Here is a 26133-nt window from a genome sequence, read left to right as displayed (position 1 = left end):
AATTATTATGTGCGAATTATTAGTTAGGCGGCTTGCCTCCATTCTTTATTTATTGGGTTGCAAACTACCATTATCTAGCTAGTTTGGGGCATAACAATAACAATAATTAATTATGAGTCATTACCATTAATGAAGGTGGTTGGGCCTATTAAATACTCCTCAACTGGCAGGAGGTTTTCCTTTTCTTTGATGTGGGATTGATGCCTTCCCAAATAGGAAGTAGCTCCTCAGTTCAAGCCTCAATCCAAGAGATTTTACTACTATCCAATGGCCTCTGGTGTTGCCTGCTACTGGTGTCACGGTGTCGGTGTGTGGTCTGGATGTCCCGGTGTAGTATGGTGGTAGTAGAAAGTTCATTTAATAGTTCAGTATATTCCTACTGGTGTATATGGATACATTTGCCCAAGTTTTAAAACTAATATTACGAGTGCAATTGACCTCAAATGAGCCACCTTGGTAGGTTTGTTAACCTTGCCAATATGGCAAACACGAGTAAAACTAACCTGACGCAATAAATGATTAGCCAATATTAAATTAGTAACCTTAGGTACTATAAAAAAAATAAAAAAGGGGTAATCTTAAGTAACCTGACATGTCCCTATTTGTCTCTCTATCGAGCTCAACGCTGCACTCCCCTTCCTTTTCCTCTTCATCTTCCTCTCCCCGTGATAAGAAAAACGAGATGCATAGGATGGTGGATTGGTGGGGTCTCTGTGCAGCTTTAGCGAGCAGCAGCCCCTACCTTGTTTTGCTGAACGATCTCCTTCTCATTCCTATTTGGCACTACGTCTTGGCCTTCCTCACAATCTCCTTCGCATTCCTCTACTATTTCCTTGAATTCCATTTCCTCCATGACCTTTTCACCGGATTCAGAGGCTGCCCTGTCACCTTGACCTACCACTCCTCCTCCCATATCTACCATGACGTCGTTTCCAAGTGTCGGATTCTCCATTCCAGGTATTTGGTCACGCCCTGGCTCTCAAGCCCTCATGTACAGACCGCCTTCCTCAGTATCTTTGGTCGACCTCCACTTTTCAACTACCGGAGGTACTCCATTATCAACCAATCATCCTCTTTCAATTCCAAATTGAATTTGTTTCCCTCTTGAATTTTTGATTCATGCTTTTATCTCTCAGACAACTTTTTCATCTATCTGATGGTGGAACTATTGCCTTGGATTGGTTACTGAACTCTGATGGTAACCATTCATCCCTTCACATTGATTAATGTGCATCTACATATATATCCATATATGCATAGGCATTATATTTGGTTGTTGTTCTCTTCTTTTCATTGTTTTCATACTATTTGAAGTCTAAATATATATCGTTTTGTGCTATTTGTCCTTTGGTTCTTATATTCTAGTCTAATTTTTACTTAACATCGGACCCATGTTAGTTTATATATACTGACACGGTATTAAATATTCCCTCTTTTTGTACCACACAATATTTATTATGTCATTGTCTAATTTTCATAATCTTTTGGTTTTGCTCTTCAAAAATATTTTATAAAAAAATCATGGAAGAAAAAGTATGGATGGGGTGGAGAGGGAGATATGGTATTGCTAGGATGTTTCTTATAATGGTGAGTTGAGAAGAAAAAGGAATTTGATTAAAGTTGAACCTGGAGAGCGGGCAAAAAAGTGGAATTTTATCTTCAAGGAGTCGATTCTCCTACCTCTGATTGAATTGGGCAACAAGGTGGATACTGGAATGATCAGTGCATCAAGGGCTTCAAAACCCAGTTGGTGGTGTAGTGGAGGTGGCCTAAAAAAGGCAAACGAATTGGGTTACGACGCAGCGACACCGAGGTGGAATTTGCTTTAATTCTCTCTCATCATGGCGGGATAACTTGAATCACGTCCATGGGTTTGCAGAGGAGGAGGAGGGGGTTTGAATGGCACCAACAGCGTGGTCTGGGATGGCCGGAAGGCGAAGAAATGCCAGATTTTTGTTTCGGGTCAAGTCGATATTCGGGTATGTCGAGAGAAATGGGGATTTGCGAGGGTTTCTGACTGAAATGAAAAGTTTTCCGAAACGGCAAGTTTCAACTGCTATTCATATAAGGTTTCCCAAAATAGTAAATTCTCATTTTTAGATCATAATTTCTTTATACGAACTCTGGTTTTTGCATACCAAATGTCCACAAACTCGTTTTAACGTGCTCTACAACTTCCCAAAAGAAAGTTTACTCAAATACTAAGCCGAAAAAAAAGAGTCAACTTTTAGGTCCCCCCATAAATGTTGGAAATAAAGTAAAAAAAATTAAATTTTTAATCGTTTACGGTCCAAATGACCAGTAAACAAGTAAATATAGATAAGGGGCGTAACAATCTCCCTATCTTATAAAAATTTCACCCTCAAAATTTCATACTTGTCAACTAGAGAGATGGGAATATACATTCTACTAAGTATATTTATCGAAGACGAGGAAACATGTTGATGTTATGAAAGATATGACAATGGGGTAATGATGAGAAGTGCATGTCTATTAAAGATATAATTGAAGTATCACTAGGCTTAAGCAAGGTAAAACAGTTTGATCGAAATTGAATAATATACTCATACTAACCTCTGATGAAGGATGACTCTCCTTGTGAAGCATAGCCTGAAGTCTGGTTTAAGATGTTGGAAGTCCACGTTGACCCCTACCTTGCCTATTTGAATACGCCTGCTGCACGATCACGAGTACCACTACTGGAGGGACTACCAAATGCACTAGAAGAAGCATCACCTGATGCCTGACTGGAGTTTTGACCAAGTCCTGATATTTCCCTCTAAATCAACTGCGGGCACTCTGTCATATAGTGACCCTGCTGGCCACACTGATAACACTCTCTACTAATTGCTCGGCACTGACCCTTACGGTATCTGCCACAAGTCTAACACTATGGAAAGTAGCTCTAACTCACATAAGTATCGCAAGCATCACTAAAGTCACCAGTGTTGTCCTTGAAGTGTCACTCTTCCGTCTAATCATATCTCATGTCACATCCACCAAAACTCGGTCTAGCTATAGAACTAAAACTGTTAGGTCTACTGTCACCATAAGACCCAGAGAACAACTCATCTTGTGCGGGTCAAAACCTCTCGCCCTCATAGTGTGCCACCACAAATATGCATCACCATCCAGAAAATCAACTGCTAACGACACTTTCTTGGCAGTGAGACAACTTAAATAATCAAACACTCTCTCCATCCTAGTAAACCAATCCTCTATAGCAGATGCCTATGGGGCACTGGTAACATAATAGGCTCCATGGCGTCTGACATGCTCTGCACTGAAGTCTGTATTTGGGTTTGGAAGCACGGCTACAAATCGCTCAAACACACACTTAATGGTACCTAACAAACCCTGAGGTACACGATAATCATCATTCCCCTCAGCGGACAAAGGATTCGTAGTAGTACCAGGTCGGCGTCCATCAGGCATAGTACCTGAGAAAACACTAAGGTCAAGTAATTGAATGAAATGACACAATGACGCATACCTCACACACTTGATGATTACCTCATCACCAAAGAGTATATGATGGGGAACGACTATAGTCAGACCATCACTTAAGAGATACTGAGCATCACCAAGTACATGAGGTAACAAAAATGAAACAAGGTCAACGGAATCTAACAACCTAATGCTCTGATACCAAGTTGACATGACCTACGCCGGATTTCACCCTAAAATCCTAGGTGACCCTATAGGGCTTACTTTAGGAATAACTCTACCGAAAATTCGGTAGAATTTCTCCTAAAAAAAGACTACCCAAAACCTGTAAAGACATTCTAACACTTCTCAATAATCATAACCATCCTCATCTCCTGGAGCCTATATGCTCCCCACAATTAGTACCAACTCCCCAACAATTTCAATAAGTTTGAATCTGCTTAAAATACAAATTCATACAAATGTTAGTAATTAGAGCAATCTAAGAATTAAACCGATATATTATATAAGGAGGTTAAATAGTAGCCTACAACGAAGATGAAGGTGGTGAATGTTATGCCTCAACACCTACGCACGCTCGACCTTAACTAATCTGCAGACATTGAAGTTTCTAAACCTGAAATCTTCAAGGAGTCTATTCATCCACCTGCGATTGAATTGGGCAACAAGGTGGATACTGGGATGATGCATCAAGGGCTTCAAAACCAAGGTGGTTGGAAAACGACAATCAAACCTGGTTAGTACGGCGCGACACTGAGGTGAAATTTGCTTTGATTCTCTCCTCATGGCAAGAAAGCTCAAACCACGTCCATGGGTTTGTAGGGGAGGAGGCGGTTCGAATAGAACCAGCGGCATGGCCACCCAAAGCCGGACAGCGAAGAAATTGTCTGATTTCTGTTTTGGGTCAGGTTGGTGTTCAGGACTGTACAGAGAATTGGGGGAATAGGGTTTCTGACCGAAATGGAAAGTTTTTCAGAAATTTATCCCTTTTTAATATAATACCTTGCTGAACCTAGGGTTTTTGTTGCATACACGTATTTTTGTTGGAACACTAGTATATAACTAACGGAATGTTTAGAGTATCCCCATTGCCTGATAAAATTATCTTGTCAGTATCCGTATAAATGATCTTTCCCTTATGCTCGGCTATAGTGGGAACCCCATAAGCTAAAGCCACTTGACATTCCAACCTAGTTCCAACAATGCACTTTTCAGACCGAGAGAGCGGAACTGCTTGATGTTGCATATTAGAACTCATTAAAGCTCGATTCACATTCATTATGCTCCATAAAAGGAATTAGGGAAGCTCCAATAGAAAAATATTGGAAGCGAAAAATACTTCAAAGATGATGGCAAGTTGCAATTGCTATTTATAGCAGGTTTCTGAAATAGTAACTTCTCATTTTTAGATTATAACTTTTTCATACGAATTCCGATTTTTGGGTACCGATGTCCGCGAACTCGGTTTAACGTGCTCTACAACTTTCCAAAAGGAAGTTTCCTCCAATACTAAATTGAAGAAAATGTCAACTTTTAGGTCCCCTAAATGTTTGAAATAAAGCAAAAAAGTAAAGATTTAATTGTTTACCATCCAAATGATCAGTAAATGGATAAATCTAGATACGGGGCGTAACAATTAAAAACAAGGGTTTGCTCACAAATGGATATGAGTTTCCACATAGAAAGAAAAGTGCTATGCACAAGATAATGGGAAGCAAATATGGCACTCTCAGGCCTCGTTTGGCTTGCAGATTTAAGGACTTGGGAAAGGAAATGTATTCCTTTCCTATGTTTGGTGTGCATAAGGAAAGAAACAACTTTCCTTTAAGAAGGGAAAATATGGGGGAAAGTGGATCCTCCCATCCTCCAAAGGATTCATTTTCCCTTCTACTTTCCCAGCATCAATTACATATTATAAATACATTTCTATCCCTGTTAAAAATTATTATTGACAATTTTATTAAAAAAGTTTATGAGATTTGTGTAATTCTATATTATAATACATGAGGATATAAATGAAATCTTAATATAATTTAGTTTCCTTTCCTTGCACAAACCAAACACTAAAATGGAAACACACATATATTTTCTCGTTGCTTTCCTAACGTTTCCAAACAGCATATGGGGTAGTGGGTTGGGCTCTTTGCTTCGGCCCATTTTTTCCCCTCCTCCCTTCGGCCTGGGCTTGTTTGGGCTGGTTCTCTAGTTGTGCTTGGTGTGGGCCGGCCTGGTACCTAGCATTTGTTTTAGAGTTTGGTGCTATGTAAGTTAGCTTCTCTAGTTGTACACCAATTGAGGTCTCTAGGCGAATAGATAGTTTGGGTTTTGAACATTTAGCGAGGCACTTTAAAAGTGTGCATATTTTACAATAAGGGTCACTTGTCATTTGTTTGGCAGTTTGTGCCATTTAGTACGGTTAGTATGAAACAACATGTGATGTATGTGCTTTCTGGCCATAGATAAGTTAATGAAGTTATCTATTTCTATAAAAAAAAACGTTTCCAAACAGCGGAAATGAGAACTAACTTCCCACTGGCTTTCCTTTCCCATAGGATATACAAAGGAATTGTTTTCCTTTCAGCGAACCAAACGAGGCCTAAGCTTATTGCACAGAAGTAGTAGCCGGTAATTCTAGAGGATTGTGCAACCTTGTTAATGAGGCTAGAGTTGGTTGGGGTACGTTGGTAAAAAAATTTGGGTGGTTTCTTCATTGTTGTTCTATGAGTGCTGTAGTGGCAGAGAAATAGAAGGGCTTTCGTGGATTGGAAGGGACAGTGTGGGGAGATGGGCAAAGATTAGATTTTGGTTTTTTATTTGATTTTGCAAGTGTTCGATCTATGTTAGACTTTCTTAGTATTCAATTGGAAAATTGTCGGTACTTTTATCGTGCTTTAGTATGTTTTTTATTTTTTATTTTAGAACACCTAACCCAAATCTCTGCTGTCCTGGTTATACTTGGATTATTTTATCTATAATTAGATATAGATAGTATTCCAACTGGTAATAAAACAATTGTAGATCTTACATGTCTTGATACTTGTGATTTTAGCCCTCAGTCACATAAATATATGTATACACACACATATATTTCTTGTATTTGAATACTTAGAGCTTTATGATAATGGTTACTATATATCATTTTTCTTTGCTTCAGTTCTGGGAAATAACTTTGACATAACAACTGCTATTCCGAAAGATGATATAAACCCGATTGTGCTAGCCATTCCTGGATTGACAAGTGACTCCGAATCTGCTGTAAGCTTTATATTTGTTTACTTTCATTCTTTTATTGGGTCTGACAATGCTTTCTGGTGTAATTCTAGAGTCTCTAGCAATAAAATCTTGTTGTACAGGTTTCCTTCTATTCCGCTAGATTGAAAGGCAGCTGTAGGTTATGTGACTTATGTCTTGCATTTAATCTAGTTTTCTGGTTTATTGATTTTTTTTTTCTATGCTCTAGACTTCTTGTCCACATTTCTAATAAAAGTGGTTTCTCTAGGAAATTAATATAATTAGTTTTGGATGTGTCTGTCTGTCACCCCGCCCCCCCCCCCCCCCCCCCCCCCCCGCGCCTCTCGGGTATTGGCTGCTAAATTAATTCTTTGATTTAAAAGATATGAAATTGCATGTTTCATGTAAAACGTTAATTATCGCCATATTGGGTTTACTCTACATTATTCAACTTCTTGATATAATCAGTTATCTTCTTGGGCTGGTTTTTGCATATATGATGAGTGACTTATGTAGTTTGATATTGATACTGCAGAGTATAAAGCATCTTGCTTTTAACACGGCGCAAAAGGGATGGAACGTTGTTGTTATCAACCACAGAGGTTTGGGTGGTGTTCCAATTACTGTAAGCAGCTCTTTACCAATTTTCTCCTGCACTTATTTTGCAAGTCTATATCCATATATATCTACTAATACTTAAAGCCTGGTTTGCTTTTGAATTTAAATCTTCTTTTTTCTTTTCTTTTCTTTTTTTGAGATGAAAACGTCAAGCTTTATTGGTGAAAAAATTAGTTCGTGTATACAATGAATAGCTATAAAGCAACTGATGGTTGCAGGGAATGGAGAATACTTTCAGTCCCATGCTTAGTAAATACAGGTTTGGAAAAATGAATCCTGCCTCATCAGAAGCCAGGGAGGGAGTGAAACCCGTGAGATCGGTTAGAGCATCTCCAACAGTGATAGCTATCTGGATAGCTAAAAGTAGCTAAAATTGAAATATAGCTAGTTGAATATTGAATTATGCTCCAGCAAATACCTAAAACTCAAGTTAAATTTAACTTTTAGTTAAATTCTCTCTCATCTCTAGCTAAATATAGCTAGGTCTTTTAGCTAAAGCTAAATTTAGCTTTTGTTTAGCTAGTCTGCTGGAGATCAAACTTAGCCTAAAACTAGTTAAATTTCAAATTTTTTTTAAAATAAGTATTCTGTTGGAGATGCTCTTAGGACTTGCTTTGTCCTTCACATGGGAATACATTTGTTATGAAATGTCAGGATAAAATTGGCCCCGTTAACTTGGAAACATGAATAGACATTGGAAACTGACCAAATTTCTATTTTTTAACATTACCAAATAGTTTATTGGGATCTTGTTGTCTTTTCCCCTGAAAATAACATTTGATTTTCCAAAACGCTGTATTGCGCAATGGCTCCATAGTGTATTTAACTAAGTTCGCTGTACGAATTAGTTAGGCCATTTATAAATTTGTCTGTTAATTTTTTTTTCTTTTTGAGATGTTTTTGGGGTTTCCGTCAAACTAGCATGCTCTTCCTTCCTAGCCTACAATCTTTTGGAGACAGGAAACTGTAGTCAATAGCTAGGTATATGAGATGGTTTGAACCCCATACCACATGGGAGAAAACCATGAGCCTAGTTGTTCCTCCCAACCCGTTAGTGGTAGGGCCACTGATGAGATTATTCTACACAATTACTGAAATTTGTAGAGCAAGTGCTAGAACTCGTTGGAGCTATTATCAGATGACACCATAACCAGCACCATCTTAGTTTTGGGAAAGGAGTATAAGGTATCACTTTCTTTATTGCTTTTTAAGACACATTAGGTTTTATTTTAAATTGAAAATAAAGTACTACGAATGATGGATATGGAGTATATCTGTACAAAGCAGAAAGTTCAATAACCACTTCGGAAATATTTCATTACTCTTGCCCTGTTTGATAAACGTCCATGGACCAAGGTCCACCTGCACCTAGGCAAAAAAATCAAATATTTTGCCATCAAATGTCTCATTTTGCCTATGATCCACCTACACCTTGATCCATATTAGAATTTTTGCTAAATGGAATATCCTAGTTAAGCACCGATTTCCTAGATGAGGAATACACATATCCTATATTGTAAGCAAAACTGGACAAGCTGTCCACTGTAGTACAAACAACATCATCTATCACCAAACAGCTTCTACAAATATCAAAAATCATATCCAAATTTGCATTTTGTTGTATCTAAATGTTGTTTGGAATTAGCCCTTTTGTACTCTGTTAAATTCCGTACTTATGGATACATTCTATGTCACGCCCCGATTTTTAAACATAATTAAAAATCAATAATCTCATATTTATACCAGACGTGATGGTTCAGTCATCAATACAAAATATCTAGAAAATTTTTCCTTTTAAACCAAGTACATACTGATGTCCTGAACACACAATGTTAATACTGACTTGGTCCATAGGGTCATATATTACATCACATAAATTTACGAATTAAGTTGCACAACAAAACAATAAGTAAATGCTCCTTAGAGCTTATACATAGTAGAAGTCTTAACAACAGCTAAATCACAAAATTAGCTTCCTACCTGTATAGCTGCAACAACTAGATGATAGCTTCATCCGCGATTACCCTAACCTGCAGGATTAACCCCTACATCATCGATGATGCACTGGGTTGCAACAATAAACCCGGTAAGCTTATGAATGCTTGTATGAGTAAACTCAAATATATCAATCGAAACAACTCACACAAATCACGAGAAATCCACCCATTCACTCAAGGAAGAAACTCATGCAAGCAACGCACACCTTGATTTCTTTCAAAACTTCCCATCCTTTACTTACAAGGAAAACATGTGTCACTTCGTGACAAAATCAATTAATTGAAATCTCAACAATTAAAATATGAAACCCAAAGTCCTTTATGGACAATAAAAAAGAGAATACTCTCTCGAGACTCTCTTTCAAGAAAACTGTACTCATGAGTACTAAGTAACCTCGATCGTTACCCCCATAAGATACAATGGCAGACAGACTAGAACTCTAACTGATCACAACCAATCACCCGGCCAAGGGTTGGTTCCCGATAAATATACCTTGGTCACCATATGTGATCCCGTATCTTCTGACCCTTCTGGTCTTCAAACCCCTGGTACAAAGACCAAAACATTTAAAGAAGTCATGCAAGACTCAAAATGTTACACTAATCTCGATCACCATCTGTGACCCCAGGTACAAAGACTGAAACATTAAGCGAGTCGTCCTTGACCCAAAATGTTACCCAAATTTAATAAAAGATTTCCCAATCTTGATCACTTTGACAAATACTAAAACATTAAGCGAGTCGCACATGACCCAAAATGTTACCCGAATCTAATAAAAGATTTCCCAATCTTGATCACCATTTGTGACAAGGACCAAAACATTAAGCAAGTCACGCAGGACCCAAATTTCAATATTTTTCAAAACAATAGAAATCATAATTTCCCCAATATATTTTTTCCCAAAAAGTCACATCACAAAAAATAAAATTAATACATTCACTAATACTGTTCCATTACGTAAATCAATCCATAAGGTTCCTGAGTGAATGACTGTGTGTGTGTGTAGACACACACGCGCGCGCACATAGTCATTCACTCAGGAATACCATTACTACTAACTACAGTAGCAATTAAATAAACGTCTCTGAAAACAGTAAGCTAACTTCGTTCATAAATGAACATTGTGAAATTTACTCACTTCTGAATCCCTGCGTCTTCTTACAAGAATCGAGATAACACAATCCGTCCACCACAACTTCATCAAGTACCTAATCACATCAAAGTCACATCTTAATACCACTTGAGGTACATAAGCATCTAAGTTCAAAACACTCTAACTAAGGCCCGAATACAACGTCAATCGAGATGAAGCTTCATCCAAGAATGTCAAAAGTCTCCGAAATACTTTAAAGATTAGATCACCCAAACAAAAGAACGATCCAATGGCCAGATTCTCACAGATCGAATACCGAGGAATCAAAACCACTAAAACCCTAACATGCTCAAACAATTGCCAAATGCTACAACCCATATATCAAAATGCTGATATTGACGGTAGATGATAACGGAATAAGGATCAGCTCTAACAGAGTCTGAACTCACTGCCAATGGAGGATGCGCGTGGGACCCACGCGCCGCCACTTTTACCTCTGTTTCAGGCCAATTCAACAGTCATAATGGAGAATACAACACGACGATCAATTTTAGTACCTGGAGCTTGGACAAATTCAGCCTAGATACGCCTAGATCTCTGCCGAAAGGTCAAACCTTCAAATCGGGATCCAGTGTCAGACTTCAAGGCTGGTATGGTTGGAATCAGTAAGAGGAGAGCTTGAAAACCTGGGTAATTTCGAGCCTATCATTGCCGGAATCGGCCGGAGCACCATCGGACCGCTGATGTTGTGTTTCGAGCCTTAATCAGTTGTGCATGGTTCCAATCGGTGGAAGAGATCGAAGCCAGTATGGAGGATGGCGACGTGACAGTGAAATGATTTGGGTTGGTGGCGCAGACAAAAAATATCTAACTACACCGGAAAAGTCGGGCGTGTGGGACGGGTTTCAAACTGGGTTCAAGTTTTAGAAGAGAGAATGAAAAGAAGGGGTTTCCAATTTCAGAAACTTTCAGAAAATATCAAATAATGATTTTCCCAATCCGGAACTTCTATTTATACTAACTTCCAAAAATATCAGATTTTTCCGTTATCATAACCTCTTCATTCGATCTCCAATTTACACATGCTGCATGTCCACGTACTCATATCGAGGTGCTCTACGACTTTCATGAAGCAAGTTTTCAAAGAAACCCAACGAATAAAAAGTCAACTCCTTGACCCTTCAAAAATAAAACGTATCCAGTAATTATTCGTCCGAAACACTTCCTGCCAAAATTTGGAGGTGAAAACTGTACTTTTATTAAGTCGAATTGATATAAAGAAAAGCTTCAAAATACACTTAAGTTCATTTGAAGACAAAAACTTGAAGAAAAAAAAGATAGTGGAAGCTCCATTCTAAAATTAGAACAATCTCAAGTAAGAAACTTGAACTTTTATTCTAAGGGACACCAACACAACCACTAGCTGCTACCCAGTCTTCTAAGCATTCAACTCATCTTTAGTACCTGGAACCACAACAAATTTACTAATGAGATATAAACTCAATAAATAACTATAACACACCACATGCAACAAATAGAGAAGCATTCCATATTTATATACAATATAGCAAAAATGCATAGTACGTGGAGTGCACTCAAAACAAATCAAACTAAACTTTCTATGTCCCTCTAAACATAACTTACCAGTGAGACCCAAACTTATAAGTGGTGTGAGATGGACATCACCCATCAGTGACGAACCCACAATGTGGGCCATATAACAGACAGTACAAAACCTGCAAAGACAGAACAAGGCATAATTTGCACTTACAGAATAGATTTCTCCCCAGACAGCCTACTGGTATTAATATGCCAAAAGAGTACCAAGCAGAAATCTCTTTTAAAACTTATCAAATTTTGCATAAAGCACACGTACTAGTATAAGCCAAAGCAATCACTACGGAAACAAAAATCGTGCACTCAAAATCATAAGCATATAATAATATAGTAACGTATGATCAATAATATATTATCATGGTTCCGGAGCAAACAAAAGTTACTTATCTCAATAACCAAGTTAGACAAGCAATTGGTACATCATCCTAAGTTGCAGTTTCTCAGCCTAAAGCAAACAAACACTCAAAATGAGCACGAACTAGAAATTTAAAACCTGTAGTAAAAGCAATCTAGCAGAAACCTACGTCCAATAGAAAAATATCACTTGCCACAATTATTGACCAAAACCCTTGAAATATTACAAGCAGGGGTGGAACTAGGATTTTTACTTTGGGAGGTCGAGTGCGGTAAGAGATTACTAGATTTAGGATTTTCATTTATTTCTTTTGGTTAACTATATGTTAAATGTAGCCGATATATATCACTTTTCATCTACAAATTTATTAAAATTTTATGCAATATCCAAAAGAACATTGAAACAATACTCAAACAAAAATACTCATGAACAAAGAATTGAGTAAAAATGTGATGATATTAATTACTTATGTCACGCCCCTAATTTTTAACACAAATAAAAATCAATATATAATCTCATAATTACATATGCCTGATCGTTCAACCATCAATACCAAGCACTTGGAAACTTTTTCCCTTTAAACTACATACGTATTGATGCCTTGAACCCACTGTCAATATTGACCCGCCCACAGAGTCATATATTACATAAGTTTACGAATTAAATTGTCAACAATAAAATAAAACGTAAATGCTCATCAGAGTTTACAACATTGCGGAAGTCATAACAATGGCAAAACCAACCAAATTTGCTTCCTACCTGTTTTGCAACCAACAAGCTACCTCAGCTTCAGCCACGATTACCCTGACCTGCAGGATTAACCCCTACAACATTTGAATAGTGCACCGGGTTGTCACACAACAAACCCGGTAAGCTTTTGCAAGCCCGTATGAGTAACTCAAAACAACTCACACCAAAATCACGGGATAAACCCCGCACGTTTCAATCAAGAAGCCAAATCACACTTTGATCCTTAAAAACACAAAATAAAGGAAAATAACTCACACTTTAATTTCCTTTCAAATCGAAACATAGAAAACAACTCACTCCTTGGTTCCTATCAATTGTACCAAAATCGTACCATAGAAAACAACCCACACTTGAATTCTATCAGTAAAACTTAGAAAACAACTCACACCTTGAATTCTATCAATTTTACCATAATCGTACCATAGAAAGCAACTCACGCCTTGATTTCTATCAGTAAAACATAGAAAACAACTCACTCATTGGTTCCTATCAATTGTACCAAAATCGTACCATAGAAAACAACTCACGCCTTGATTTCTATCAGTAAAACATAGAAAACAACTCACACCTTGAATTCTATCAAATGTACTATAATCGTACCACAGAAAGCAACTCACGCCTTGATTTCTATCAGTAAAACATAGAAGACAACTCACACCTTGAATTCTATCAAATGTACCATAATCATACCATAGAAAGCAACTCACACCTTGATTTCTATCAAATCATTAATAAGGAAAAAAAACTTGCACCTTGTTACCTTAAAAACCACGTAATGTCATGAATTATGAATAACCAGTTCCCGTTACCCCATGAATTACCTATATGGCAGACAGACTAGAGCTCTAACTGAAACGTAACCACTCGTCCGGCCAAAGACGTGATTACCTGATATTCTGCCCAAGGTCATAGACCTTCGTTCCTCGGGCCGCACAGTCCCTTGGAGCAAAACATTATACCCAAGGTCATAGACCTTCGTTCCTTGGACTTCTCAGTCCCTTGGAGCAAAACATTAAAGGAGTCGCACTGGACCCAAAATGTTACACAAATCTCAACGCTTTTCAAAACAAATCGAAATCAATCATTTCCATAATCATTTGCTTTCCAAAAGCCACAACCCAAAACAATAAAATGCATCAATTCATGCCTATATATTGTTTTCATAAACCCACAAATACATATATATTTCACGTAAATATATATATACGTAGTCATCCGCTCAGGAATGCATACTAATACCAACTATAGTTTGTAGTTAAATCAATAACTCTTAAAATGATAAGGGTATTCCGTTCACTAATGAACCTTCTGAGATTACTCACCTCGAAACTCCCGCTACATCTTCAATACAGAACAAAGCAGCCAATCCACAAAATAGCCGTCCAAAAATACCTTGCCAAGTACCTAAGGAAATACAACTCTAATTCAATCAACGAATCACAAGGAATAACGTTCGAAACCCTAAATCGAACCAAAATTCCCAAGGTGACGCCAAATGAGGCGAAACCACATCCGAGACCACCCAATGTCTCCGGAATACTTATACGATCGATATGTCAAAATCACAAGTCTATCGGACGCTCAAATCCTCACGGATCGAATCATCAAATGGTCCTAAACTGTAAAAATCACAACTTAATCATACGATCTCCAAAAATTGCATATTATATATCAAAACGCTCGTATTGATGAGTAGAAGATATCTAATACCAGAAACTATCCCTTACATGGCCGGAACGCCGCCACAGGCGGTGGTACCGCCGCCGGGTCAAACTCGACCACTGAAAAATCAAGGCCAACAAACATGATCATCATGTAGAGTAGAGCAACTTTCATACCTGGAGCTAAGCCTAGATCTGTCTAGATAGTCCTAGATCAAGCTCACAAGATCGACCAATCGCTGCCGTCTGATCAAGCTCCAGATTCACTGTGCACCGCTGATCTTCAACCCTTGATCTTCCACTCCACACGCAAAATCGTCCTTCAAGGCGGGTATGAGGATGATTAGAAGGAGGAGGAGATTCCGAAACTGAGAATGATAGGCGGAGGAGTCGCTGGAAACTGAGAAAATCCTACAGGATCCGACTACGTCAACTGTAGCTCCTCCGATCTCCACTTTCCGATGGTCTCCGTCGCCGTCAAGCACCAGAGGGAGGACGGCGAGATGGTGGCGATCACGCTTGCGTTGGTTTCGTCGCCGACGGATGTCAGGAACGGCCGGAAAAGTCTGGTCGGGTCACCGGGTTTGGGTCGGGTCGCACGGAGGCTGAGGAGAGAGAACGGAGAGAAAAGAGAGTGTCTGAAAATGGAAACTTGGAAATTATGAAAATAATTTCAGAAAATTTCTATTTATACGAAAATGGAAACTTCTTCTGAAAGCCATAACTTCCCCATACGAACTCCGATTGACGCGTTCCACATGTCCACGAACTCGTATCGACGCGCTCTACAACTTTCATGAAGGAAGTTTTAGAAGAATCCCAATGGATAAAAAGTCAACCTTTGCAACCCCCCTAAAACCATATTCTTCAAATAATTATTCTCCCGAAACACTTCAGCTCCATCCACGAGCCACGAAACCGTCCAATAACCACAATTTAAATTCCAGAAAATTCTCAGAAAATAAATACGAATTTCCGGGGCATCACAACTTAAGGGGCTAAGTATGCAAAATCTTGTAAAATTGTACCCTTTTCAATTGAGAATAAAAATTTAGTTTCACGCCATTATAGTCACAGACTTGCAATAGAAAAATAGAGGCACAAAAATTGACAACATTTCTCACGTCCATAACCATTAAAAACCCTAACATTTATGGCTTACTATTTATTTTTATTTTTCTGAATAATTGTTAATTATAGTTAACTAATTAATTCAATAAAATCTTGTATAAAAAATAGTCACGTGGACAATGCCTTTATGTTTTTTTTTTTATTCCTCTCAAGTGGCACGTGGTAGTGTGTAATTGGGTGGGGAGGGGTCCATGTATTAAATAAAGTAATTTTCTCTGACTTCCATCACTGTACCATAATAGTGAACGAGATCTGTGAAAAACTTTGGAAGGCTTCCGACCCCTTCAGACAGTATTATAGTTTCACCTCTAATTACAGGAGTAAAGTAGACATCCTCAAGTACCTAATATAAAAATCTCAAGTCAAAAGAAGGCTAAAAACTTGTCCAAATAAGTTTTCAAATGTCACGCCCCTGATTTTTTTATCACAAATAAAAATCGATATATAACTTCATAATTATATATGCGTGAACGTTCAGCCATCAATACAAAATACTTAAAAACTTTTTTCCTTTTAACCCAAGTACATATTGATGCCCTGAACCCACTATGTCAATATTGACCCGCCCACAGAGTCATATATTACATAAGCTTACGAATTAAATTGTCAACAACAAAATAAAATGTAAATGCTCATCAGAGTTTACAACATAGCGGAAGTCATAACAATGGCAAAGCCAATCAAAATTACTTCCTACCCGTTCTGCTGCCAACAAGCTACCTCAGCTTCAGCCACGATTACCCTGACCTGCAGGATTAACCCCTACACCTTTTGAATAGTGCACCGGGTTGTCACACAACAAACCCAGTAAGCTTTTGCAAGCCCGTATGAGTAACTCAAACCGCACACAACTCACACCAAAAACGAGGAAAACCTTTCAACTCGAGAATAAGGAAAACATACCATGCTTCCCAAAACAACATTCTTTTCCCAAAAGAAATCAACCAAAGTCACACCGTGACAAAATCATATAATCGTTAACCTAACAATTCAAATATGATAAATCGATCCAACCTGGATAAAACAACAATTCGGTCCAACCTGAACAAAACACACCAAATCGATCCAACCTGGACAAAACAACAAATCGGTCCAACCTGGACAAAACACACCAAATCGGTCCAACCTGGACAAAACAACAAATCGGTCCAACCTGGACAAAATACAAATAGGTCCAACCTGGACAAAACATCAACACACATCATATCTATAGTTAACCTAACAAATAGAATATGATTCTTTGGTCCAACCTGGACAAAATACGTACCCAGGAGTCGTAAGTAACCTACTTAGATCCATGAAGTACCATAGCAGACAGACTAGAGCTCTAACTGAATCGTAACCTGTCACCCGACCAAGGTTCAACCTTACGATATAACACTGCCTGAGGATGCAACCTGCAACCCGGATCCTTAGGCCAACCTGACCCTCATATCAAAACATTAAACGAGTCACACTAGACCTCAAACGTTGAATCAACCAAAAGGAGAAATCACAACCTGTGACTCTCACATCCTCGGACCACCGGTTGTCGGATCAAAACGTTAAATCAACCAAAAGGAGAAATCACAACCTGTGACTCTCACATCCTCAAACCACCGGTCGTCGGATCAAAACGTTCAATCAAATCAAAAGGAGAAATCACAACCTGTGACTCTCACATCCTCAAACACTTTTCCCAAATCTCAACACTTTTCCAAAACAAAACGAAATCAACATTTCCACAATCATTTGTTTTCCAAAAGCCACAACCCAAAAACAATAAAACGCATCATTCATGCCTATTGTTTTCATAAATCCACAAACCACCAAAACATATATATTTCACGTAAATATATATATATCTATATATAGTCATTCGCTCAGGACTGCCTACTAATACCAACTATAGTTTGCAGTCAAATCAATAACTCTCAAAATGATAAAGGTAAGCCCGTTCGTAAATGAACTTCGTGAGATTACTCACCTCGAAACTCCCGCTGCATCTTCAATATAGAACAAAGCAGCCAAACCACCCAAAATAGCTGTCCAAAGAATACCCCGTCACGTACCTAAGGAATTACAGCTCTGATTCAGTCAACGAATCACAAGGAATAACGTTTGAAACCCTAAATAGAACCAAAATCCCCAAGGTGACGCCAAATGAGGCGAAACCACATCCGAGACCACCCAATATCCCCGGAATATTTATACGATCGATATGTCAAAATCACAAGTCGATCGGATGCTCAAATCCTCATGGATCAATAAATCAACCGGTATGAAACCGTAAAAATCATAACAAATTCATTTGAACTCCAAAATTTGCATATTATATATCAAAACGCTCGTATCAACGAGTAGAACATATATAATACCAAAAACAGTTCCCTACACCGCCGGAACGTCGCCACAGGCAGTGGCGCACCACCGCCTGCCAAAACTCAATATTTCACAAAACTCCCAACATCAAAGTTCTTCATCTAAGCATGCTTGTGAACTTTTATAACTAGCTCGAAGTCAGAAAACAAGCATAAAGGGTCGAAAACTACCTCACAAGCTGTGAACAGTAATCCAATCTGAGTTGAACAAAGTTTTACGTGAATCGATCCAAACAACGACCAAGGATCGATCAAGGAGGCTACTCTGAGCTCCCCAAGCTCAACTCGAAGCCCCGCCGACGTCGGAGATCGAAGAACCGATCGGGTCCGAAAACACTCAACTGCGCCACCTTGCAGCGCCGCCGTGGAGGAGAATCGGCGCTAGAGGACACAAGAGGGACGACCAAATGAAGGAGACGATCCTATCTGGAAAGTTTCATCGCCGGAGACCGTCGCAGTTCGTCTGAAAAGCCAAGTCGGGTCGGCCGGGTCCGGGTCTGGTCAGTTGGATATTTTCGTTTCTGAAGGTGCAGCCGAGAGAGAAGAGAGAGAGATATCAGTTTCCGGAAATGGAAACCAAATGAAAATAGTAAATTTCCCACTTGGGAAACTTCTATTTATACCAAAATGGAAACTTCTTCCAATGGCCATAACTTCCTCATACGAACTCCGATTCTCGCGTTCCACATGTCCACGAACTCGTATCGACGCACTCTACAACATTCATGAAGGAAGTTTTGGAGAATCCCAACGAATAAAAAGTCAACCCTTGCGCCCCCCTAAAACGACGCTTCCTGAATAATTATTTGCCCGAAACACTTCCGCTCGATCCACAAGCCACGAAACAGTCCGATACCCACAATTTAAATTCCGGAAAATCCTCGGAAAATAAAATACGAATTTCCGGGGCATCACATCAAAACCGACCACTGTTGCTGCCAGGAAACAAAATCATCATTGTCAATGACACATCCAAAAGTTCCACAGCTTTCAATACTGTCTCAAGAATATTGAAATTTTGACACACCTATTTAGTACTAAACACTTAGAATACAGTAAAAATTTGAGAGCAAAACCATGTTTTTCCGAACCCCAAAAGCTGTCTTCAAAACAGTACCCAAGATAAGCCTCTCCACCTAAACACCTAGGTACAAATAGTTAATGAATTTTATAAAAATAATAACTACAAAATATAAATTCATAAAAATTTTCACCCAGAAAATAGACCCAGCGAAAAATATTCAAAAAAATTTAGAGAATAAAACAAATCATTCGACCCTTCAAACAATGACTGCAACATGTTCCTAATTTATGTCAGCAGAAAGTCTATTTCCTCTGTGTCAAACTTGAAAAATCACCATAAATTCGATTCTTGATATATCTTTTTAAAACTCAATGCCAAAATAACCCTTGATAAGTCTAATTTCAAATACTGAAAGAATCATAATCGATTATAGAAAAAAAAAAACATGGTTGAAAATATAACACGAATTCCTAACCTCAGAACTGTAACAGAAGATCATAATACTAAATTAACTTTTGTCTTTCCGTTAGACAACCCGAAGACAAAACCTCCCTACAAAACGACTAGGGAAATCACTTGAATGTTAAAACCTTATTTCAATTACCCTACTAATGGAAGTGGTCTTAAATACTGTATGCGAGTTGTGTAGGCATGATGTTTTGTAGTTTACTGTTCTAACATCTATGGCATCAATTTTGTGAGTTGTGCTGTATTTATCTCTTGTTAAGTTTTCTAGCTGTTGCAAATTTCCTATTAGTTATTAACTTCTCATTAAGTTTATTGATATATAGGTAATCCCACTGTGTTTTATTATTACATGTTTCAGTCCGATTGCTTTTATGATGCTGGTTGGACAGAGGATCTACGGGCAGTCATTAATCATCTCCATCATGAATACCCCAACGCTCCTTTATTTGTTGTTGGAATGAGTATGGGAGCCAACATTTTGGTATGTAATGTGGTCATGTTATATAATTATTCTAAGCATTTTGAAAGAAGCTACTATTTGACTTTTACTTTTGCTTTAATTTTTTCTTAGGAGAAGCTTAAGTTTTTATAGGAAAGAAGAAGGTTATGATTTTAGGGAGATGTGGTGCAATGTAGTTACCTGAGTTTGGTGGCACTGGATTGAGTTTGGTGGTGCAATATAGTTACCTAAATTTTTATAAGAAAGCTAATATATACCGAGGAAAAGCTAATATAAAATAGCAAACTATATAAAAGTTCTCAATAATTTAAAAGATTAAAGAATCACCAAACAATAAACTATGAATGCCCCGATGGATGCCCATAAACTAGCCCTCTCCCTTTACATCATCAAAAACTAGCCCTCTCCCTTTACATAAACTAGGATGGTTTTTGATGATGTAAAGGGAGAGGGCTAGTTTATGGGCATCCATTAGGGCATTCATAGTTTATTGTTTAGTGATTCTTTAATCTTTTAAATTATAGTTTGCTATTTTATATTAGCTTTTCCTCGGTATATACCTTGTCCACTATTGTAGTCTGTTCTTTTATCCACGAAGATTGTTACACTAGGGAAAGAAAAAAATATCTCACTTAACCTTGCATTTCTAGTAATGTTCGCGGTTCTTAAACCAAATCTCATTGTAAGTTCCATTCTAGTACTCAACTATAATTTAATTTATTCTAGGTGAAATATCTTGGGGAGGATGGAGATAGTATTCCAGTTGCTGGAGCTGTAGCAATATGTTCTCCTTGGGACCTTCTGGTTAGTAAGTGCTTTAATTTTGTTGTGAATGAAAATGTTTCTTCATAGTAATTTTTGGAAAAATACCACGACATAGGAAGAAGATAATTCTTATCCCATTGGGAAAAGGATTCTAAAACAATGAGGACTTAAGCAAATTATAATACTAGCTATGTTGCATGCTTTGTTTCATCGGGAATCTCAAACCATGCATGTGGATAGACATTCTTTTGAGCCTCATAGTTAGCTCATTCTTTTTATTTTATTTAAATAATGTAGATGGACTTCGTATGCAAATTAGGGCAAGTACCCGGATATTGAAAGTATCCCTGAAGTTATGCATCATTTTTTATTATCTAAATATATGTGGATTTATCTTAGGATATTTGTTAATACATCCTCAAAAATGATTCTATATAGAGAAATTTTAAATACACCTACCTATTTCCTTAATACACGCTCTCATTTTTTAAAAATTTTCTTTAATACATCTTTACACTCGTAACTAAGAATACCTAGGAAGAAGGGGCAAAAAAAAAGGGACAACTTAGATCCGGACCACCATGGTTGAGAGGTGCAAAATTTATCATAATTCTCTATTGTATAATCAAAAGAATAAGTTATAAAAAAAAATGTAAATAAAGATGGACAATACGAAAAGGATGAGATCGATGATTGTTGAAAATTTTGATAGGTTAAAATAAAATCAACTAATTGCACACATCTTCCCCAAATCAATATTGCAGAGAATTCTCGGGGATCAATGTTCGTGCTTATAGCACTACACTCATACACATAATCCATGCTATCATATTACCAACTTATAAGATTCATATTATAAATAAAAATAAATAATCAAAACATAAATTAATAAACTTAAATTAGGGCAGTAGAGAAGAGAAGATTAATGAGAATCATATGCCAGAGTGTCCAAATCAAATATAATTACAATCCAATTGGATCAGAAACATAAATATGCAGTCTATACTACAAGAACTCATCATTCAGTCTAATTGTCATGGTCATGAATCTCTAATTCCTCTAGGACCCCAGCCTTCATCAAAAACACTAGCCAGCCTTTATCAACTTTGCAACCTCCATCGCCATCAAGCAAACTTGTTACTTTTTTTTTTCATATTTTATAATAAGAGACATAAGAGGAAATTCAAGAGAAAAGATTGGCAAAAAAAAAAAAAAAGTTGTAAGGTGTGTATTAAGTAAATAGGCATGTGTATATAGAATTACTCTTCTATATATCCTTTCACTTATTTAGGTAGAAAAATATCTAACTGTTGCATTCACCACTAGTACCTGTTTTAATGTTATATGCTTTATCTCATCAAAAATAAATAATAAATAAATGAAAGTTATATGTTTTAGCTAGCTAAACAGTTTATTGTGAAATTTGTGATATTGTAAAAATAATGTTGGTTTTTTGGGATTTCAAACCAAAAGCTCTAACAAATATGCTCATTTACAATTCTAATGGATCATCGTCCTTTATCTATAGGCAGTAGTCCCTTATAACAGTGAACTTACTTATCCTATTTTGATTTGCTCTACAGATTAGTGATAGATTTTTACACCGTAGGCTGTTGCAAAAAATTTATGGAAGAGTTCTTGCAATTGGCCTTCAAGACTACGTACAATTGTATGTACGTGCTTCCCTTTTGAATTGGGTAGTAGATAGCTTCTAAATGATTGTGTAATTTTCTACTTTATATGCTTTATTCATACATATATATATGTTACACATTCATATCTAATTACTTGAATATCTTAAAGTTTTGAATTTCTTTTTTTCTTTGAATAAAGGGCTGGTGCAGCTGCTCTTAAGCCAATTTTGAACGTCTTTATCAAAATGATGTTTATGTGAAGAAATTCTTAATTGTTTACTGCAGACACCGGCCTATTTTTTCTCGGCTCACTAATTGGGAAGGTATTAAAAAGGTAGGTGTTGTCACATGCTTAAGATTTTCAATGCCCATCATTATTTTAGGAAGAGCTTTTAATAGTTTGAGACTCGATAATTTAACACTTCTGGAAACAATAGTTTGACCAACAATAAAATTCTTGCATGATTCTTTCATTTATTTACTTTTCTTGGCAGGAGATGAGAATTTGTTAAGGAAATAGTGTATTAGAAATCCACTAGATTAGAAGGCTACAAACCAACAAAAGCCAGAAAAAAAAACAACCAAACTCCAAACTTTTAGGGCTTTAGATATCAGTGCATTGCAATTTTAAAATAAATGGCATCAAAATAATTGTGCTTACACTCTACCCAGAAAGAAGTGAAATATCCACTCATACCCCACATATGATTCAGCTACTCGCCCCTTGCATCTTCTCTTTCATCTCTATCACTTTTAACCTTCAGTTGTTAGTTTTTGATATTAGAAGGTTCTTTGAAGACTAGGGGAAGTGGGTGGAGGACCTTTGGGAGAAAGTTAGGTTCTTGTCAGCCTTGTGGGCTTCAGTGTATGTTGCCCAAGCATCTAGATTCATCCTTGAGGCATGCACCCTTTTGAAAACCTTGATTTATAGTTTTATACCATTCACATCTCCTAGGATGAGCTTGGACCGATAACATTTTAGCTTTGTTTAACATATTTTAATGCTGAAACATTGATGCTATAATATATATCTGTGTGTGTGTCTTGCCTTTACTAATATTTGCTTTGTTGTTATCTTGGGCTTTAAAAGTCGCGTTCTATTCGTGATTTTGATCATCATGCTATTCGCCTTCTTGGGAAATTTGAGGTATCAATGGACGTGATTTACTAGTTTTTCTTGCTCAGCTGATTTTTTTCTTAACTTTTTTTTTTTTTTTTCTGATTAACTAGATTGTGCTTTTGTGTCAGACTGTGGACACATATTACAGGCATTGTATGGAAATTATTCTATGCACCGACGGTGTAAGTGATCCAACACTTATAAAATAATCTCAACCCTTGATATTTATTATCAACTTTATTTTTAATAAACAAAAAGTGTATTTAATGCAATCTAACCATTCATTTTTGTTGGTGCAAGTGCACGGCGGTGCTCTGAATAATCTCTCGGCATTGTAGCAGTGCTAGTTATGTGGGAAATGTGTCAGTGCCACTACTCTGTATCAGTGCATTAGATGATCCAGTTTGTACTTGGGAAGCCATTCCTTGGGATGAATGCAGGTGGAGTTGCTCTTTATATTCCATCAATTGCTTTAATATTCCATCGATTACTTTCTTTCAATCATCACTTTTTTCTTCCCCATAATTTAAGCACATGTTTGATATTCGTCATCAATAGGGCAAACTTAAATATTGTATTGGCTACCACAAAGCGTGGAGGACACTTAGCTTTCTTTGAAGGATTAACTGCTACCGGCATTTGGTATTTAATGTTTCTACTTTAACACCTTATTTTGAAATTTGTTAATCACATCTATGTAGTTCATTCCATTTTACATATGAAATGCTACTAATCATGTAAAAGTTTATTACAGCCATTTTAATGAAGTTGAAATTTGTACGGCGTCTTTACTTGTGCATTTATTGAGAAAACTGCATTAGAATTTCCCTTCTGATATTTGGTTGTCTATATTCTTTCCTTGCAGGTGGGTAAGGGCTGTGGACGAATTCTTAAAAGTTTTACATTGTAGCCAACATATGCATGTAAAGAAGGTATAAATTTGCTTTCATTAAATGCTTAATGAAGTAATAGTTGGTGTATGTGATTTGTGCATTGTATTTTGTGATACTGTTGAATAGTTGATTATTACTGAAAAGTGTTGGAACTAATATTCTTATAACTTCGTGCTCTATTTTGTTGGCATGCTACAACATACTGGTTAAATTCTGCTAGTATTAAGTGTTGAATTTCACGTGTTTTCAGGTGGCAAGTTCTTACCCACCATTAATAATTGAACCAGGAGAAGGTAAAATTTCAGCAGAGCGAGATCAACAGAGGTCACAGCCAAAGTCAGATTCTTTGGCTAATGTCGTACAATCTTCTGAACAAGCTACTATGCCTCTTGATGTAATTGCTCATGCTAGAAGATGCTTAGATCTGCTATCTCGACAGAGTAGGTGGCCATTGTGGTTGCTTGTTTATACTGCTATTATGACAAGCTGGCCGATGGTAGGTTCTGTTCTCAAGATTGCATTACAAAAGAAGCTCAGAAATGTCTTACCTGACGCTTTCCTCAAAACATGAGCACATTTTATTTACCTTAATATTGTATGCCAAGTCTAGGTTCTTGATCCCAACTATATAAATAAACAATACAGTTTAATACATGACTAGCATCACCTGTGTATTATGTAAAACTTATAATTAAGTTGCAAAACCCAATGTACAATAAAACCTCGATAAATTAATAACGTTGATTAAATAATAAATTTCTTCAGTCCCGACTTGGGACCGGTGTATATTACTAAAAATCTCGCTAAATGCATAAGATAATAATTTTTCTAGATATCCTTAAGGACCTAGAAAATCTATAAAGTAATAATTGATGAAATAATAAATTTCTTCAGTCCCGACTTGGGACTGGTGTATATTACTAAAAATCTCGCTAAATGCATAAGATAATAATTTTTCTAGATATCCTAAGGACCTAGCAAATGTATAAAGTAATAATTGATGAAATAAATATCGCAAAAGATATTAATGATTGATGAAATACATAAAAGAAATAGTATATAATATTCAAAAACATATTTATTAAGTGTGAGATCTTGAAATTTCGGTTTTCTATTTTTTGAAAAGAAAACTAATATCAAGCCTTTTTTATTTGATTTCTATTATTTTTAAGTTCTTTATAGCTTACAAAATATTACAATTTTTGGTTTGTAAACTCCTTTTCAAGACATCTCGGGTCGATGCTGGGAGATTACTCCTGATGTACACCTTCCAATATGAATATGCATCGGACAAGACCTTAGGCTCGGCCTCTTCAGTGGCACCAGGTCGCTCCTCATATATGTCTGAAGGTGAAGGCTCATTTTCCATCAACAGGACCTTAGTTTTTCCCCATTCTCAAGAAAACCGTGAGGGAATAACATTGTTGGGCTACACTCTAATCTCTTCGTATAGCCACTACACCCACCGTTGTAGGTACTTTCATCATAAGCATGTGACCTGCCATGAA

The 26133-nt window shown here is 37.1% G+C and overlaps 1 protein-coding gene and 1 non-coding gene across 2 annotated transcripts; one reads left to right on the top strand and one right to left on the bottom strand.

Moving 5' to 3' along the window:
• On the top strand, window positions 1-25341 carry LOC112170462 (embryogenesis-associated protein EMB8). The gene is made up of 14 exons (XM_024307759.2): window positions 1-1047; window positions 1137-1198; window positions 6602-6702; window positions 7214-7303; window positions 20112-20234; window positions 20940-21017; window positions 22562-22647; window positions 22898-22946; window positions 23703-23759; window positions 23861-23877; window positions 24059-24172; window positions 24291-24374; window positions 24598-24664; window positions 24876-25341. Exons 1-14 carry the CDS (start codon window positions 593-595, stop codon window positions 25194-25196), a joined length of 1704 nt encoding a protein of 567 aa, XP_024163527.2. The 5' UTR covers window positions 1-592; the 3' UTR covers window positions 25197-25341.
• Window positions 21655-21805, bottom strand: LOC112174946. Its single transcript, XR_002926256.1, has one exon. It is a non-coding gene; the product is annotated as a small nucleolar RNA snoR135 (small nucleolar RNA).
• Window positions 25342-26133: the final 792 nt, after the last annotated feature.

Source organism: Rosa chinensis, chromosome 6 (genome assembly GCF_002994745.2).
Source record: "Rosa chinensis cultivar Old Blush chromosome 6, RchiOBHm-V2, whole genome shotgun sequence".
Classification (NCBI taxonomy): Eukaryota; Viridiplantae; Streptophyta; class Magnoliopsida; order Rosales; family Rosaceae; genus Rosa; species Rosa chinensis.
This window is presented reverse-complemented; position numbering and strand designations above follow the sequence as displayed.

Bases quoted from the DNA above. Each gene is read 5' to 3' on its own strand.
- LOC112170462 (XM_024307759.2), top strand. From the start codon at position 593: ATGTCCCTATTTGTCTCTCTATCGAGCTCAACGCTGCACTCCCCTTCC. The intron at 6,703-7,213 runs GTAAGCTTTATA...TTGATACTGCAG, and splicing joins CAAGTGACTCCGAATCTGCT to AGTATAAAGCATCTTGCTTT. The intron at 7,304-20,111 runs GTAAGCAGCTCT...TACATGTTTCAG, and splicing joins TGGGTGGTGTTCCAATTACT to TCCGATTGCTTTTATGATGC.